The 18,603-nt window shown below is 36.6% G+C and overlaps 1 protein-coding gene across 1 annotated transcript in view; it reads right to left on the reverse strand.

Moving 5' to 3' along the window:
* Window positions 1-18,603, reverse strand: part of LOC150109659 (cardioacceleratory peptide receptor-like) — a 134,342-nt gene that overhangs the window by 54,981 nt on the left and 60,758 nt on the right. Inside the window, exon 2 of the mRNA XM_090402851.1 lies at window positions 3,034-3,195. Coding sequence (XP_090258977.1) covers window positions 3,034-3,195 — 162 coding nt within the window. The remainder of the gene's footprint in view (window positions 1-3,033; window positions 3,196-18,603) is intronic.

The raw sequence follows: 18,603 nt of genomic DNA on the forward strand, positions 1-18,603 counted from the left end.
TGGTTGAATGAGTCTGCAAGTTCCTCTTGGTTTGTGTCCTGACCGAAGCTTTTTTGCAATAAAATCTTGTGCTGAAGTTTTCTTTTTTTGGGTTACTAATTCGTTGAGTGCAGCCCATGTTTGCTTACTGTTGTCGTTATATTCCATCAATTTTTGGAAGTAGTTGCGTCTTTTTGCCCTACGAATTTTTGTTGTTAGTTTATTTCTTGTGTTTTTGTATAAGGTTTGTAAATGTGTGTTACTGGGTGACGTTTTAAGTTTTTTCCATAGATTTTCTTTTTCAGTAATAGTATTTAGTATGTCGTCATTTATCCATGGATTGTTGTCTGTTTGTCGCCTCGTTTGTGTAGGTTTTGTTGCTTTTTTGTATATTTCTGTGAACTTACTGAAAATTCTCGTATAATGTTTCAGGATCGTTTATTTTAAGTAGGGAATTCCAGTCTGTATTTTTTACTTGGTTATCGACAATGCTCTTTAGTATGATCGAGTTTTGTCGACTTTTGTGGTGGTGGGAGGGGAGATAGGAAACGTAATAAAACGAAGTTGAGACAAAGTAGTGATCGGCAATTTTTACGTTAATTACTGATGATGTATATGTATCGATGGAAGCCCGTATATTCATATGATCAATGCATGATTGTGTTAGGGAGTTATTGAGTATTTCTTCTCTTGTTGGGGAGTTAATGGTAGGGTTTATGTTGTACTGACTTAGTATATCAAGACATGTGTTAGTGGTTGAAGAAGCGTGGTCAAGGGTATTTATGTTAATGTCTCCTATTAGGATGAGCCTGTGTGTTGTACGCGGTTCGATGCCGCTTAGCCATGTTTCTAACTCGTGAAGAAAACTGAGTGGATTATTATCTGGGGGTCTGTATATTGTGTTTATTGTGTATCTGATATTATTATGGCTATTTGTGAGTTCCAAAATTAGTGTTTCCGCATGTTCGAAGTGAGTTTGTTTTTCTGTCACATTGTATTTTTCTTTGATAAATACCACAATGCCACCTCCTCTTTTGTTTGATCTACATAAGTTGTAGGTTTGATAATTATTTATGTTGTATGCGTAAATTTCTGTGTCGTTTATTGCAACTTCGGTCAGTATTAGCGCATCTATGTTTATCATGGTATAATTGAGCTGTGTTATCAATGTAAGCCAGTGTTTTTTTATACTTCTTATGTTTGTGTGTATAATTGTGAAGTTGGTGTTGGTGGAAATGTTGTCTGACCATTTCTTCAATGAGTCAAAGAGCTTGAAGTTTATGTTGTCTGACTGGATATGTTCGCCTATGTTTGAGATCTCCGTTATATAGTTTTTAAATAAGTTATAATCTTATTCTTAAGGATGTAAAGAGTTAGTCCTTTATATTGGTAGGTTGTGTAAGTCGGATTCACTTGTAAATGTGTATACTCGAGTGTTTTCATTCTTTCTCAAAAATATCTGGGAATTCTTTGTCCACAGGAACTTGTAGTTTTTCTCTGTTTTTTCTTCCTTGCCTGGTATAGAAGATTTTTGAAGTATGGAGTCCAGTGTTCCGTTATATAGATTGGTGTTGGGAGTTTCTTATCAGTTAGGATCGTTGTTGTCGGCCTTGTTTTCTTGCTTGCTGTAAGAATGGAGTTTCTCAGATTTCTATTGGTAAAACGAGCGATGATTGGTGGCGGTCTCTCTTTATTTTTTTGTGGGCCTCGGTTGATATAGATGATATCTGTAGGCAATTCTAGATTTTCGCGTTGGTGTGTTTCGTGCGTTTCCATCGCTACCGTTAATTTCGTCTTTATTTCTCGCACGGTTCCTAACATTTCTTCAGAGGTCTCGTTATTAAACTGTAGGTAATGTTTATACTCCTCGAATTTTTTGTTAATTTGTTCCATGTGTGCATTTAATAAGTCTTTCACCATGAATTTAAGTGAATCAAAGTTATCTATAATTTTAGGATCCGGAAGCGGCTTACCTCGAAGTGCGTCGTTACTTTTCTTTGGTGTCTGGTCTTTGTTCTTCGTTTTCTCACGGCACTGTTGACATCGCCATTCGGTCCGTTTCACAGCGCCTTTTGCTTTCCGCGTACTTTCTGAGATCCCTGAACAGTGGAAGTCTTGTTTTTTGTTACATCCGGAACACTGCGGCCCGTCCCCTTCATCGCTTAATGGCTTATTGCATTTGTTATAGCTCATTTTGCTTGAACTTTGCTGTCTCGGAGACCTTTAGCTTTTCTTCCCGTTAGCGACTGTAGTGCGACCTTTAAAATGGCGACGTCCTTTGTTCTTCGTATATATATATATATATATATATAATTTTGGTTGACAGAATAGCCCTTGCCCTTAACTAGCAATGTTGTTATCCCTAAAGTAGTGACATTAATATGCTGCCTTACACTTTTAGGTAGTTGGCATCGTTGATATACTTCAGATTCTGTCCTAGGTAATCTCCTCTCAATGTTATGGAATTTTGTCTAATGATCTGAAAGACCTACTTTCCGTCGTTGCTGTGAGCTAATGAATAGCTGAGTCCCAGGTGTGATAGCTTCTGACAAAAACAATCTTTGCTTTAGTGTAGCAAGCGTTGACGTAATCTTAGAATCTTGAATCATTTATCACCTGTCTTCTTACCACATACACTCCAAGAGTAAGTCACATCTTAATTGTGCTACCATTGAAAGTTAGTTGCTCTGGCAGGAAATCGAAAGTAGAGAGAGACAGATGGTGTCAGAAGCGCTAATGAACCAGAAATAGATGTGAATTCAATCTACAGTGCAATTGCCGAATGCAAACGTATTCCGCATTGGATAAATATAACTTCTGCGTCACCGACTTAGTTACTGACGCACTCGAGCATCTCTCTCTGTATAGATGAGTGGGTGGTCGAATTCCCTAAGAATAATTCCCTGAGGTAAAATACCTACAAAAAAACAGGATTTGTCATCTGTTTTTCTTGCTATTTATATGGCTATAGGTTTTACTATGGGAAGAAACATCTAATAAAACTGCATACAAGAGAATCGAGAAAAATATTAGACTAACGGACTTTATTTTTACCTGCAATTGCCAGCTGCATTATGAAGAAATTCATTCTAGATTTTCGATTCTTTGACAGCATAAGCGCAACAAGTACTGCGCTATTTCCCACTACTATCATGGTGAAGAGAATCCACAAGAAAGCTAACTGTTCTGTCTGCAAAAGAAAAAAATAAACGATCACTCAGAAACTAAAATCACATTTAAATTCCACATCTCATTTGATTTATCTTATAGCAGCGCTAATATTTTTCAATTTTTATGCCTTGCATAAATCACAAAATGTAACTTCTGATTTGTTTGTATTAAAGGTTTTAATATTAAAGATTTTATCCATCATGTCAGCCACATATACATGAAAGTCCTTATAATGACTGGCTAAAAGGGGCGAAGCAAGAATGCTTTTCATCTTCCCCGTTATCTGTAGAGGACATTGTAGGGATAAGGTGTTATTGAGCAATTAAAGCTCTGATCATGGCGGGAGGGTAACAGCAATAGCCAAGTCTCAGTTAGAACTTCATTGGCTAGAGCATTGCTATCCATTACCTTCATCCTTAAAAGAAAGTTTAATTTAAAATAACTATATTTATATGTATAGTAATAATAACGTTTTGGTGTCCTTAAACAATTTTGAATTGTTACTCAATGTTTTAATATATTCTAAAATTCAACCCTTTATCACCTAAATATTTTTAGTTTATTCATTATTTCATAAGTAAAATAATTTATAAAATAATTATTTTATTTAAATTTCTATTATTTCATCATAACAGTAATTGCAATCCTAATGCTATACGTTATTTTTATGGAAATGTTACAATTTCTAAACTTTATTAATGTCCTACCTCCATCGCTTTTTTTACGAAAATAAAAAATTGTATTCCCTCCAACTGTGTTTTATTCCAACACCATTAAATATACAGAGGAAATTTCGATTTTTCGGTTAAATGACTAAATGTACAGTAGCAGCAATTCTGTTGAACGTTAATCAGTCCCATGTAAATAAAGTGCACTTGCATTTATGAGTTTGTAGGAAATTTGACACGTCTGTTACCACGCTTGGGAACAGCCCTCTGAATTTAAGCATGTGTGTGTGTGTGTGTGTGTGTGTGTGTGTGTGTGTGTGTGTGTGTGTGTGTGTGTGTGTGTGTGTGTGTGTGTGTGTTCAGATTTAATCCCCGAGCTACCTCGGAACGAAGAGATTATTTGTCACTGCGGTAACTCCTTAATGGGATTGAAAATTCTCTAAGAAAGGGGTTTCTTTCAGTTCGTAGTTGTTTTCTTAAATACCTCAGAGTTTCTCATTCTCTGGACATCAACAATGACGTTTGGAACTAATTATTGCAAGGGACTAGAAACTTTTCCCCTTATAACAGGGAAAATAATCAGTTTTGTGCAACAATTTCTTGTCCCCAGCCTTGCTAATCCACACATAAATTAAGGAAATCTACTCACGGTCCTCTCTGATATAATTATGTCCTGCTAAACCTGACGGGGTGTATTTTGGAATAAAAGGACACAGAACCAATGTAAGTTTTATTACAATAACATGCAATAGTTTAAAAATCATGAACAATTTTATTCTTTCCTATTTTTAATCTTGTCAGATTTTTTTTTGAAATAAATATCATTCTCCCAGTTACAAAATTGTAAAAAAAAAAAAAAAACTTTTAACGCATTTTATTTATTTTATTTTTTCGAAGATTAGTCGGCAGTCACTATTGACTTAGCTGTCACTGATAACTGAGTTCAAAGCTGCCATCGATTGTAAAGACATCAGGGAAGAAGAGAAAGGCGCGCAACTGTTATTCGTGGTTTCTGATCCTAATACTACCGACTAAAATCGAACTTACAACGGTGTTTCTTCTGGCAATCTAGCGCTTGTATAAGAAAATTTCAAATGCTTACTTGTTATAAGATTATTATGAGGTGAATACATCTTTTATTTTCCTTCTCTTCTCTTCTCTACTCTACATATTGAGTTTCGAATCCTACTGCGTCATGGATGTGTCATGAATGCCTTTGGGTGATAGATGAATTTTCTCTCAAAGTATGACACACACATTAACAAAATATTAGATGCAGAATAATTGTCACTGTTGTCTGCAACTATTCTGGACCTGTTGGCATTCTGGAGTACACGCGTACGTTATCTTTACTCATGGCGAAATCATAGTCAAATAACTGTGTGATAGGATGTAGCAAAGATTTATATTCGATGGTGTTGTTTAATGTAAGTTCTGTGGATTTAACAAATATATTCATGAGTCGTGTCGGAGGTCTTACACCGGTGTTGTTGTAAGATTGAAAGAAAGATATTGAATTCTCATCCGTAGAAATGACACACCCTAACAATCTGAATATAAAACTGCAATTTTTCCCAAGTAAGCAAACAAGCAAGTAAGCCAAGTTTGTGTCTGAAGTATTTTCAGGTCTGAGGCAAATCGTGGTAAAGGTGGTATAAGCTGTGATCACTTGAGTAAGTATCCCATAATACAGGGGTCTTCAACCTTTCAGACAGTATGGGCCGCATTAAAAATTTCAATGAAGGTGCGGGCAACTATATGTGCTTTGCATTAGGGGAAAATTCTAAGGAAAGTGATCAGCGCTTACTCCACCTTTACAACGAGTTGCCTAGTGTTGCACTACGTGCAGCCGTAAACTTAACTTACTTGCCTGTTTGCTTACTTGGGAAAAAGGATTAAAAACCTAGCTTATAAAATTGCTTGGTATCTTTAACATAATATATACCCAAGGTAAAAAAAAAATTTTATACATATATATATATATATATATATATATATTTTTTTTTTTTTTTTTTTTTTTTTTTTTCATAATTCATTTTTACTCGGTTGGAAATATTATTAAAAAGCTTTAATGACTAATACCGAGAGATAAAAATATGACATGATACATTTGAAAAGAATGAATTCAACGAAACTAGTACACTAGTTTCGTTGAATTCATCAACATCTTCAGGTATCACAATCAAATAAGTATATAAAGAATTACAGAAACTTAAAATTGCATTAACAGAACAAGTACAAAAAGACAGTAGCGTATTTGAAAACAATTGTCATATTTGAAGTATTCTGACTTTATGCAATGGGAGAGTAAAGCAAAGAGATTTTTTGATAATTTGTTCTTGAGAAGATCGAGGACGTCTTGAGCAGGAACATTTGTAAAGAGAGAAACAATATCGAAACTGGCCATTAAATGTTTTTTTAAGTTTATCATAGATTTTTGAAACAAAATCTGCAGAGTTTTTAATATGTGAAGAGGAAATTCCAGAAAGATTTCTTAGAAAACTCGCGAGATATTTGGAGAGATTGTAGGTAGGAGAGTGCATGCCCTCAACTAAAGGTCTGAGTGGGCAGTTTGCTTTGTGAAGCTTGGAGACCATACAGTCGAGGGATCAGGGGATGAAGTGACCTAAGAGAAAGACGAATGTTTCTATGTAACTCCAAGGGGTTTTTTAATAAATTATTAGTTCTGTTGTGTAGTTAAATCGTGGGGTCACTATTAATTTCTGAGTAAGTATCACTGTTTAAAAGTTCCAAAATTTTATTACGGTAATCAGACTTGTCTAAGATAACAGTCGCATTCCCTTTGTCAGCCGGACGAATAACGATTATTATTTTTTAAGGACTTAATAGCTGCTCTTTCAGAGTAAGAGTAAGAAATGTTGTCTGCTTTATTTATGGTGAATAAAACACACAAACACACACAAAAAAAATTAATGACCAGTTTCGATATTGTTTCTCTCTTTTCAAATGTTCCTGCTCAAGAAGCCCTCGATTTTCTCAAGAACAAATTATCAAATTTGCTTTACTCTCCCATTGCATAAAGTAAGAATACTTCAAATATGACAATAAGATCTACTTACAAAACTCAGGTCTGGCTATGGGCAGCCCACTCTCTCCGATTCTCGCAGATATATTTCTACATTGATGATATTTTCCTCATCTGGGAAGATAGTGTCAACAACCTCAATTTATTTTTAGACCACCTAAACAAGTGACATGAAAAAATCACTTTTACCTTCGAATTGGAATCCGATGACTGCTTCCCCTTTCTAGAACTGAAACTTACCAGATGTGCTGAGAGTATTAAAATCTCAATTTGTAGAAAGCCTACTCATACTGATAGATACTTTCATGCTTCCTCCCATCACTATCCCTCACAAAAATGTGATATTATTTCCATCTTAGCTCACCGAGCCAAATATTTACTTACAGAAGAAGCAGAAATTGAAAATGAACTCCTATTTATTAAAAAACTTTTATTAATAATGGTTTCTTTCCTAAGAAAATTGACAATTTTCTTTCCCCCAGGCACTCAACTACTTCTGAAGACCCCCTCTTCCCCCAGAGCCTTCATCTCTTTGCCTTACATCAGCTCTCTTTCACCAAAACTGGCAAAAATTCTCAAGACGTTTAACTTCCGAACTTGCTTCACTACGCTCCCAAAACTTCGTTCAATACTTAGTAAACCTAAAGAGAAACATCTTCCGACTCAGTTTCCAGGACTCTACAAGATATGATGTGATTGTGGAAAGCCATACTATGGCCAGACTGCTAAATCCATCCTTCTACGTTTGGAAGAACACCGTAGAGATGTTTCCTACAACAGGACTAGAGCCAACGCTCTCTCTAGCCACGTTCTCTTTTCAGCTAACTCAGACGAAGGCCGCCAACACATTGTGAACTGGACTCAAACTTCTAACATCCATGTGTGCTATGATGAGCTCGAGAGAAAGATTGTCGAATCTAGGGAAATAACTTCTTGTTGTTGATATGAGAAGAATCTAGATTCTTCTCATATCAACAACAGCCTAAGTTTCAATCTCTCTGACGCACACGTTGCCTCTGTTCAGTATTCGCGCAATCCCGACAGCGCGTAGTCTACGTTTATTTGGAACTCAAGCTCGCATTTTGTTTTCAAACACGCTACTGTCTTTTTGTACTTGTTCTGTTATTGTAATTTTAAGTTTCTGTAATTCTTTATATACTGCTTTGATTGTAATAACTGAAGATCAATTCAACGAAACTAGTAAACTATTAGTATCTTTACAAATATACCATGCCATCTTTTTATCTCTCGGTATTAGTAATAAATAAAAGTTAGTTATTTTGTTATAACCATTCTTCTTGAATGTCGCCACAAGGAATTCAATTTTTTTGGCAGTTCTTCAAAGTCATCAATGAGATGGAACAGGAACATGTCAGTTGATGTGGGTTGCTTTTCTGTATATTGTAGTTTTTGGGAAAGTGAATCATTGGTCTTTAAGTCTGTGTCAACTTGATGGCTTGGATGTTAATTGATGATTTAAAAGATCATGTAAGATATCTTCCAGAGTTTTGTTTGCGACGGAGTAAAGCCCTTATGGCTCTTTCTTGGAAGGATTCTATATAGATATTGACAAGTAGAGAAAAAATAGGATTTCGTTTTGCCAGGCCTGAGTTTTTTGTAGGCTCTGCCACTGTATGCAAAGTAACAGGAATTTATACAATTCTTTAGGAATCACGGAACTTTTCTGGATTTTTGGTTTAGTGTTTTAGGCCATATTAAACAACTGATGGACTGGTATCGTCCCTCAGATCAGGCAACATTACTCCATAATACTTTATTTAAAATTTGAGGTAGGATATGAGGACAGTGCAAAATGCATCTGGACTGAGGGGATTACACAACAATCATAAAATTCTTGCATACGATTTAGAGGTCAACTCCGTCGAAGAAAGCGCTTGCTCCAGTCACAGGCTTCGTCCATCTTTCTTGATATTATGGGTTACATATTCATCAAAATCCTTTTATGGAGTATTTAATTGCCTTGATGTAATCAAATGTATGTACTTGAATTGTTGATGCCTTCTTCCGGTAACAAAGTCGAAAAGCCATCATATCTTATGAACAAGGAGTCTGCTATACTTGGCAGTGTTTCGTCACTTGCCGAAATGTTACTGGATGAGTTACAATGCATATGCAAATCATATATTTCACTGGCGTTTTGTTACTTTAAAAAAATACAAGAACATTACATCATGTCTTCAGAGATCGGAAAAATCATCATGAAACAAAAGAAAAGCAGCTTAACAGATCGATGCCACTCGGTAATCAGTAGATCATAACTCGACTTGTCTGACGCTGAACAGACATGATTTTGAGACCCTCACGATAATACAGCGTTTGAAGTTGTTTTCTAATCACTGATACATGTGATAACATCTCATAAATTTTAGGGTTTCCTGTTTCCATTCTATTCTTGTCATACATAATAAACGGAGTGAAACAATTTCAGACTTCCTCCAAGAAGAAAGAAAGTATATTGAACCTCGGCAAAGAAATTCTACTTTCAATGTATATATTCAACTACAAACTAATTAAAGTATAAATTGCTGTTGTAAGACTTCAATGTAGCGTATTTCTCAAAGGAGACTTTTCTTGTCTATCCGACTTTCAAGAATGTGAACGCAACAAATATCTCTGTGGGAATGCAATTTCACAAAATACCATTCCAGAAGGTAGCAGGTTTCCGTACTCGCAAGGGAAAATCGATATTTCAGGCAACCCTCTGGATAACATTTGACACATGTATTCGAATAGAATGAGTTTGAGTTTCTCACCATAATCTTGCGGTTTATACACTGTCAATGAAGGGTTTGACATTTCTTGAGCATTTAGTGCCATCCATGGGCTAAGGGGTAAACTTATTCAAAAACCCCTAAGAGAGAGAGAGAGAGAGAGAGAGAGAGAGAAGATATCATACAAGGTATTTGTTTCAAATTCTTCCAGTGGAAAAGGATCTTTCCCACCGGACAGAGAACTATTCCGTGTCAGCTAAGTGTGGTTGAAAAACATCTAATAAAATATCTTCACGTCCAGATGGATTCCAATCCATGTTTTTGTAGCGAAAGGGTATCGTTACTGAACGACCTAGGCCAGTAGAGCAGGATTTCGGAATTATTTGATGCATTGCCTAACAATCGTACTAATGTATTGCTAATATATTAAAAGCTAAATACAGCCTTTCTTGGGTTCCTCACCCAGTAATTACACGAAAGCTATTTTGCCACTGGTTTGAATTTTGAAACACACCCAAACATTAATTGTAGGTCTTTTAATTAACAACTGGCCAGTTTATCCATATATTATTATTTGACACCTCCAGGGAGTCCAAGGACTCATCGAGGGAGGGCACCAAATCCACAACTCCATCTCAGCCATTCAATCAATAAATGACCGCAACTACAGCAACGCCATCTACCGCTGACCACCGGTGGTATTTCCACAGACAATTATAAACATTCATGCCCATGGCGGGATTCGAACCCGCAGCCTTTTGGATGGAGAGGGGATACGCTATCCACTGGGCCAACCAGGACGACATATACTTCCAAAAGCTTTCTTGAAAGATTAAAACAAAGTCGAGGAGACCTTTGTAAGCGCGCTTCTCTTTTCATCATCTTCAGGGTGCCTTTCGACTCGCGGAAAAGTAGAAGTTGCACCGAATAAATGTGCCTCAAAGGTCGTGGAAAATACCACGGAGCTTCCGGTGTTTTTCTAATAATTCTTGGACACTAAGAACATGGCACCATTCCACCACTTGGTTTGACGAAATATTGTAATATACTGAACAATATCTGAAAATGAGATGTCTTCTTTGTTTCTTTTATATCTATTTTGTATGTGTGTGGCCTGCACTTGAGATCGCGAGTCCATCTTCAAATTAGAAACTGCGAGTGTGGTTTTGGTTTACGTGCGTGTGTATAGGAACGATATAAGGCAGTGGCTTGCAATGAAAAGGAAAATTAAGGAGTCGTGCTTGAATAATCACCGTGAAAGGGTTTATGTCGTGCTGTGAAAGCTAACGGGAAGAATCAGAATTGTGCCAACGATCGTAGTCGGAAACTAAAATCTCGCGTGCAGGCTAAGGAAGCCTTACAAATAACAATCTTGTTTGGTAAGTGGAGCTGACGGGTTAATAAATCTAAACCTGCTGTGTAGAACAGTTAAACACGCTAATATCCACAGGCTCATGCTTAAAAACAAGTTTAGGGGGGGAAGCTAAACACTGTTTCGTTATCCCATTGAAAAGAATCAAAATAATGGGCAGCAAGCAGTGATTCACAATCATGCATTGCAATGACTGGAAATTCTCCCTACTTGGAGAATTTCTAGTCATTAAAATTAAGAGTCGTTAAATTACTTCAATCATGTCGATTTCGTGTGGTTGCAATTAAGGTTGAAATAATTAAGGTAATGAGAAGAGTTTAGTGAGTCAGTAATTTGCGTGTTCTTCGATGAGTTTTATTTGTTTTTCCTGGATGATGAACCATTCCGGAAAGAAAGACGAAACAAATTTTGTTTCTCTATCTAAATATGGAATGAAGCTTTCTTCTGAAATTCTGTTCATCAGAGAAGAGATGTGTGTGTGTGTGTGAGTGTGTGTGCGTTCTTGTCACACACACACACACACATACACAGCATGTGCATGACAACACGCACGCTGTCATGCACATGGACACAAGGTCGGCAATTCTCAATGAGCTGTAATTGTCTTTATTAGAATATTAAGTGAAATAGGACGTTGTTGTGGAAGTCTTAAATATCCTTTGCTGTTAACCTGAAGTTTTATATCGTTCGGTAAATGTCACTTAGAATTTAAAAGAAAAAATTTGATTTGATTTGCTAACAAGTTGAATCATTTTTTTTTGTAATCAGAGGAGTTTGTGAATTAATACTAAAATGTGTTTCGGGGTTACGAAGGTTTTTAACAGCCGCGATTCCTACGCTGTACACAGTGTAATACAAAAATATCAGAGTTATTTTAATAAATCTAAATTTGGAGTTTGAGATTATTATTTTCTTTATTAATTTTTTTTAAAATTGTGAGCCTTCGGAGATCTGTGATAAATTTTTATATTAAAGAATAAATTTTCGGGAAAGTTGAATTATACCTTTTTTTTTCTTGAATAAAAGGAAATATTGTTTGATTTTAAGTATCGCTTATGTTTTATTTTAGAGATGTACCTATGGTCTCTTGCATTTTGATAAAATGAATTCTTTACAAAAAAAAAAAAAAATGAAGATTAAACAGCAGTTGAAGTAGCGTAAAAAAAACTGTTTGAGGTTATTTCGCGTATCTCCATTCTAGACAAAGATTTTCATTATTAGCATGATACATAGCGTTTTATTTGATAGCGGACACTAGCAATTAAAAATACAATTACACGAGTGAAAATGGTTATAAAAGAGACATGTTTCGCGTCTAAATAAGCCCAATTTTGTGAAAAGAATAGAAAAAAGTAACAAAATTGGGCTTATTTAGACGCGAAACATGTCTCTTTTATAACCATTTCCCCTCATGTAATTGTTTTTTTAATTGCTAGTGTTTGAGAGAAGTAACAGTTAATTGCTACTATTCTCAAACATTAGCAATTAAATGCCTTGGAGGAGGTGAACCACAATAGTCCGTTTGCGATTAAAAATCAACTCATCACTGCAGTTTACCTTCCGGTGGGACTTCCTTTTATCACCGCTACTTCTTTGAAAAGACAGCCAACCGTATTTCCAGATTTGAAAGGATAATGTAACGCTAATTACTACTTCGAAGCTGTCTTTTACACGAAAGATGCTACGAAGCCTTTATTTGACATTTTCCTCTTGCTCTAAATGTTCGTTATTTTCTTTCCAACTTCCAACCAGTTTTCAGAAGATATGTGATTACTGGATGGTGTTAGAATTACTGCGATGCACCTTAGTGTGTGTGTGTGTGTGTGTGTGTGTGTGTGTGTGTGTGTGTGTGTGTGTGTGTGTGTGTGTGTGTGTGTGTGTGTGTGTGTGTGTGTGTGTGTGTGTGTGTGTGTGTGTGTGTGTTGTATCAAGTCTGCTTGCTTTGTCGGGTTGAAAACACTCAAATTATCCCGATGGTAGTTAATACAATTCACTTGCAAAGTCCAAAACAGAAGAGGTGCCTTTCCGAAGAGATGGGCGCAGTGCATAGCATAGTATTTTGAAGACATTGTTGACAATTGGAATTTCTTAAGAACGCTTGACATTTTCTAAAAACAAACTTCTGTTTCAAACGGTGATGAAAGTGGTATTACATAAAGACTTTTTGTTGCTAAGAATGTCACGCTATTTTTGAAATCCGCGCATCATATTGTCTGGGATATTCAACCACAAAGCATGCAATTTAGCCTGAGAATTCACATAATAATTAATCAATGCAATGATCCCAAGATCTTCGTTTCTTCGTTGATCATTACACTAAAATCAGTAATTTATCCACGGTTTTAAATGCCTCCAAATTACCAGGTCAAAACTTCCTTAGCGTTCTAAGTAATTTTAAATATTACACTTTGATGAGATTGATTCTTCTTTTTCTTTCTTTCATTTTTTCAGCCATTCTTTATAAAACATCCTATTACTTGATCGAGTGGTTTCAATTAGTTATCATTGCTTAGGCGCGTTGTTTTAAAGTTTCGAATTATGTTTGCCTCCTAAGATGTCCTGAGTGTGAAGTGATTTTTGCAAGTGTCGAAAGATAACGCTCCTCTCAAACTTTTTAGAGCACACCATCCCATCCAGAACCGGAACTGATATTATATTCTAACTTAAGAATTAACTGCATTTTATGTATACACCCCGTGTCCACAAAAAAACCGAACATTTCGCAAATAGAAGAAACTAGTGGCGTCCCTGTTGCATCTTTTTGTTATCGAAAGCGGCAAACTTCATTAGTGTTGTGTCAGCTGTTTATGACATTTGTTTCATTAGAAGCCGAGTTATAGTGCCAAGAGTGACAGCCTGTTTTGACGAACGGTCGAAAGTGAGTTTTCAAACAGAGAATTGCGATTGACTTTTGTGTTAAATTTGGTAAACGTTTTACCGAAACGCATCAAATGCTTCAAAAAGCATACGGTGATGAATTCTTATCCCGTACTCAAGATTACGAGTGGCTTAAGCGATTTCAAAGTGGTTGTGAGACGCTTCAGGACGACGAAAAGCCGGGATGACCAAAAACTTTAGTCCAGTTTTTGGACAGTTTTTTGAAAAAATGTCGCTTGGAGAAGTCAAAAATAAAAACAATGCTGATTTGTTTCTACGATTCCAATGGCATTATCCATAAATTATTTCTTCCGCCTGGTCAAACGGTCAATGGCGAGTTTTATCTCAAAGTTTTGAAACGATTGGTAGCGCGAATTCGTCGCGTACGGCATGAATATCGTGCCGACCGACCGTTCGTCAAAATACACTGTCACTCATGGCACTAGAACACAGCTTCTAATGAAATAAATGTCATTAACAGTTGACACAACACTATTGAAGTTTTTCGCTTTCGACAACAAAAAAGATACAGTAGGTGGCGTCACTAGTTTCTTCTATTTTCGAAAAGTTCGGTTTCTTTTTGGACAGAGGTTGTATGCCACCAAGATATCGTAAATCTAAATATCGTAAATCTATCATAAGTCTAGATGAGCCTGTGTGAGTTGTTACAATAGGGAGTCGGTCGAACTCTGTGCCTTTCTCCTAAAATGACTACAAATAAACCCTTATTTGTCGCTTACGACAAACAAGGGCGCCACGTTTAGTAAAACCTACTTGCAATTAGGATTTCCTAAGGCGGTAATATTGGTGACGATCTTCTTTCCAGTAAAACATGTCCAATCGAGAAGTTATTAGTAGTATATTTTTAGTAGTATATTTACAGGTACCACTCCTGCGAGCTGCGTATGAATAAACGTAACAAGCCTACTCACTTGACTTTAATTGACTGTCGAAGTTGAGTGATGAAGCCCATGCGAAACGATACTTTATGCTAATTACAATTTTCCCAGAATAGCTTAAAAGTAACTTAAATGACAAAACGTAACGAATAACTACTCTTATATTCTTTATTTACTCGTCAATCAGAAAACGTTGCGCTAGTGAGCCTTAATTGATTTTATTATTTGATAGGTTTACAAAGTAGGCGAGAAATCTGGACTTGTCGATCAACCAAACAGTTCGTGAACAGCAGATTCCTGTGTATCAGGGCACAGAAAACTGCACAGAATTCTAATATAGTGTTCAATAGAGTAGGCGGTTTGCGTGTAGTTTCGGCAATATCGCATGCTTTTAAACAGATCATTCCGCTACTTCTTATGCAGAATGCCTTATAATGATATCAGTGAATAAGGTCACTGTGATGAAATTCTTTGAAAAGATTTCGCCCATCGTGGCCGCATTTCGTCCCAGTTTTACAAGGTCATGAGAGTCAGACCTTTAATTCAATCACCTGTCTGCAAGCCTAGTTCAAGGACATTGCCCTGTTTGAAACATATGAGCAATCTGCCAAAGAATTCCCTCATCGTATACACTCATAAGTCAAACTATTATGACCACCTGGCTTGTTTCCGGTTCTAGGCAGCAAGGTTGGATAGAAATAAGGTGGTAGAAGCGAAATATTGGTAGAGGAGTCGTTCTCATGAATATCATGACTTCTAATCCCAATTAAGCACAGCTTGATTGATAATTCTTATCTGGAAATTGTTTCAGATCAGGTATATTGCCCTATATAGTAAAATGTAGAACTCTGTATCTAGACTCTTCCTACCAAGACTTCTTGCCTGCCGATGTCATATGGCGAGCCTTATGACATCGGTCATTGTCTTGGCCAACATGGTTCGAAGATCATAGTCAAGAATTTCGTGTACTGCCCTGGCTGACTAAGTCTCCTGAATTGAATCTCATTGAATATTTGCAGATCATGTGGAATACAGAGTGTAATGGCTATGCAGTGCCTCGCTCAGTCGCTGAAAACCTTAGACCACCAACCACGGTTTGTATACGTCAATGCGAAGACAGGTGCAAACATTTATCTCGGCCAAAGGAGACCCAGGTGGGCATAAAAGTTTGGCTTATCAGCGTATATTGTTGCGTTATACAAAGTAATAGTGCTGGAACACTTGAGCAAAACAGTGCTGTTGAATGGTTCAATAGCGGAAGAACTTGCTGCAAAATGTTGCAATCGAAAGGATATTCCGCGGACTTCGTCCACGGAATATCCTTTCGATTTCAAATTTTGATTTCTGATGACTCAGCATGATTGTAATTGAAGATTATGCAATCTCCACTGTATATATGTATTCTTCTAGAGCACTTCTTACGTATAGTGTACGTTCTGTTTTCAGCTGAACAGAAAATTTCGGGTGGGTTAGTTTTAATTTATTTTATTTGACTAGTTAAAATAACCTCTGCAAAATATTACACGCAAAACAATTTTCCATATTAAGGTCAGGTAAGTAATTCAAATGAAGTTATGTGATCATTGTCTTTATACTTTAATACCAAAATTGTATCACAGATCACCAAAGACTCACTCTTTAACTAAACAAAAATATTTATTAGAGACAATAATAATCGCAAACTCCAAATTAACTCAAATAACTTTGATATTTTGTATTACTCCGTGCACAGCATAGCAATCGTTGGTGTTAAAATGAAGTTTTCAAATGAAAATTAAATAAAAATAACACATTTTAGCGTTAATTCACAAACGACTTTGATTACAAAAATTGATTCAAACTGTTATCAAATCAGACCACATTTTGCCTTTTAAATTCCAAGTCACATTTATCGAACGATTAAAACTTCAAATTAACAGCAAAGGATATTTAAGAGTGCCACGATAACATCCTATTTCACTTAATATTCTAATAAAGACAATTACAGCTCATTGAGAATTGAAGAGCATGTCTCCATGCATAACAGCGTGCGCGGACACACACACACACACACACAGCTCTTCTGTGATGAACAGAAGAAGAAGAAGAAGAAGAAGAAGAAGAAGAAAGCTTCATTCCATATTTAGATAGAGAAACAAAATTCGTTTCGTCTTTCTTTTCGGAATCGTTCATCATCCAGGAAAAACAAATAAAACTCATCGAAGAACACGCAAATTACTGATTCACCAATCTTCTCATTACCTTAATTATTTCAACCTTAATTGCAACCACACGAAATCGACATGCTTGAAGTAATTTAATGAGACTCTTAATATAGCCCAGTAGGGAGAATTTCCAGTCATTGCAATGCATGATTGTGAATCACTACTTGCTGTCCATTATTTTGATTCTTTTCAATGGGATAACGAAACAGTGTTTAGCTTCCCCCCCCCCCGTCAAACTTGTTTTTAAGCATGAGCCTGTGGATATTAGCGTATTTAACTGTTCTACACAGCAGGTTAAGATTTATTAACCCGTCACCTTCACTTACCAAACAAGATTTTAATTTGTAAGGCTTCCCTAGCCTGCACGCGAGATTTTAGTTTCCGACTACAATCGTTGGCACAATTCTGATTCTTCCCGTTAGCTTTCACAGCACGACATAAACCCTTTCACAGTGATTATTCAAGCACGACTCCTTAATTTTCCTTTTCACTGCAAGCCACTACCTTATATCGTTCCTATACACACGCACGTAAACCAAAACCACACTCGCAGTTTCTAATTTGAAGATGGACTTGCGATCTCAAGTGCAGGCCACACACATACAAAATAGATATAAAAGAAACAAAGAAGACATCTCATTTTCAGACATTGCAATATTTCGTCAAACCAAGTGGTGGTTTGACGAAATATTGTAATATACTGAAAATATCTAATAATTAGTGTCCAAGAATTATTAGAAAAACAACGGAAGCTCCGTAGTATTTTCAATGACCTTTGAGGCACATTTATTCGGTGCAACTTCTACTTTTCCGCGAGTCGAAAGGCACCCTGAAGATGATGAAAAGAGAAGCACGCTTACAAACGTCTTCTCGACTTTGTCTTAATCTTTCAAGAAAGCTTTTGAAAGCATATGTCGTCCTGGTTGGCCGAGTGGATGAGTATCCGCTCTCCATCCAGAAGGCTGTGGGTTCGAATCCCGCCCTGGGCATGGATGTTTATAATTGTCTGTGGAAATACCGTTGGTGGTCGGCGGTAGATGGGGGTTGCTGTAGTTGCGGTCATTTATTGATTGAATGGCGGAGATGGAGTTGTGGATTTGGTGCCCTCCTTCGATGAGTCCTTGGATTCCCGGAGGTGTCATATAATAATAATGAATAATGATATATCGATAAACTGGCCAGTTGTTAACTGAAAGACCTGCAATTAAATTTTGGGTGTGTTTCAAAATTCAAACCAGTGGCAAAATTGCTCTCGTGTAATTACTGGGTGAGGAACCCAAGAAAGGCTGTAGTTAGCTTATAATATATTAGCATTACATTAGTACGATAGTTAGGCAATGCATCGAATAATTCCTAAATCCTGCTCTACTGACCTAGGTCGTTCAGTAACGATACCCTTTCGCTACAAAAACATGGATTGAATCCATCTGCGACGTGAAGATATTTTATTAAATGTTTTTCAACCACACTTAGCTAACACGGAATGAGTTCTCTGTCCGGTGTGATAGATCCTTTTCCACTCCACTGGAAGAATTTGAAACAAGTACGTTGTGTGATCTCTCTCTATCTCTCTCTCTCTTTCTCCCTCTCTGTCTCTCTTTCTCCCTCCCTCTCTCTCTCTCTCTCTCTCTCTCTCTCTCTCTCTCTCTCTCTTT

This window comes from Typopeltis vanoorti, chromosome 2 (genome assembly GCF_054136105.1).
Source record: "Typopeltis vanoorti isolate ZY-2024b chromosome 2, IOZ_Tvanoo_1.0, whole genome shotgun sequence".
NCBI classification, from domain to species: Eukaryota; Metazoa; Arthropoda; class Arachnida; order Uropygi; family Thelyphonidae; genus Typopeltis; species Typopeltis vanoorti.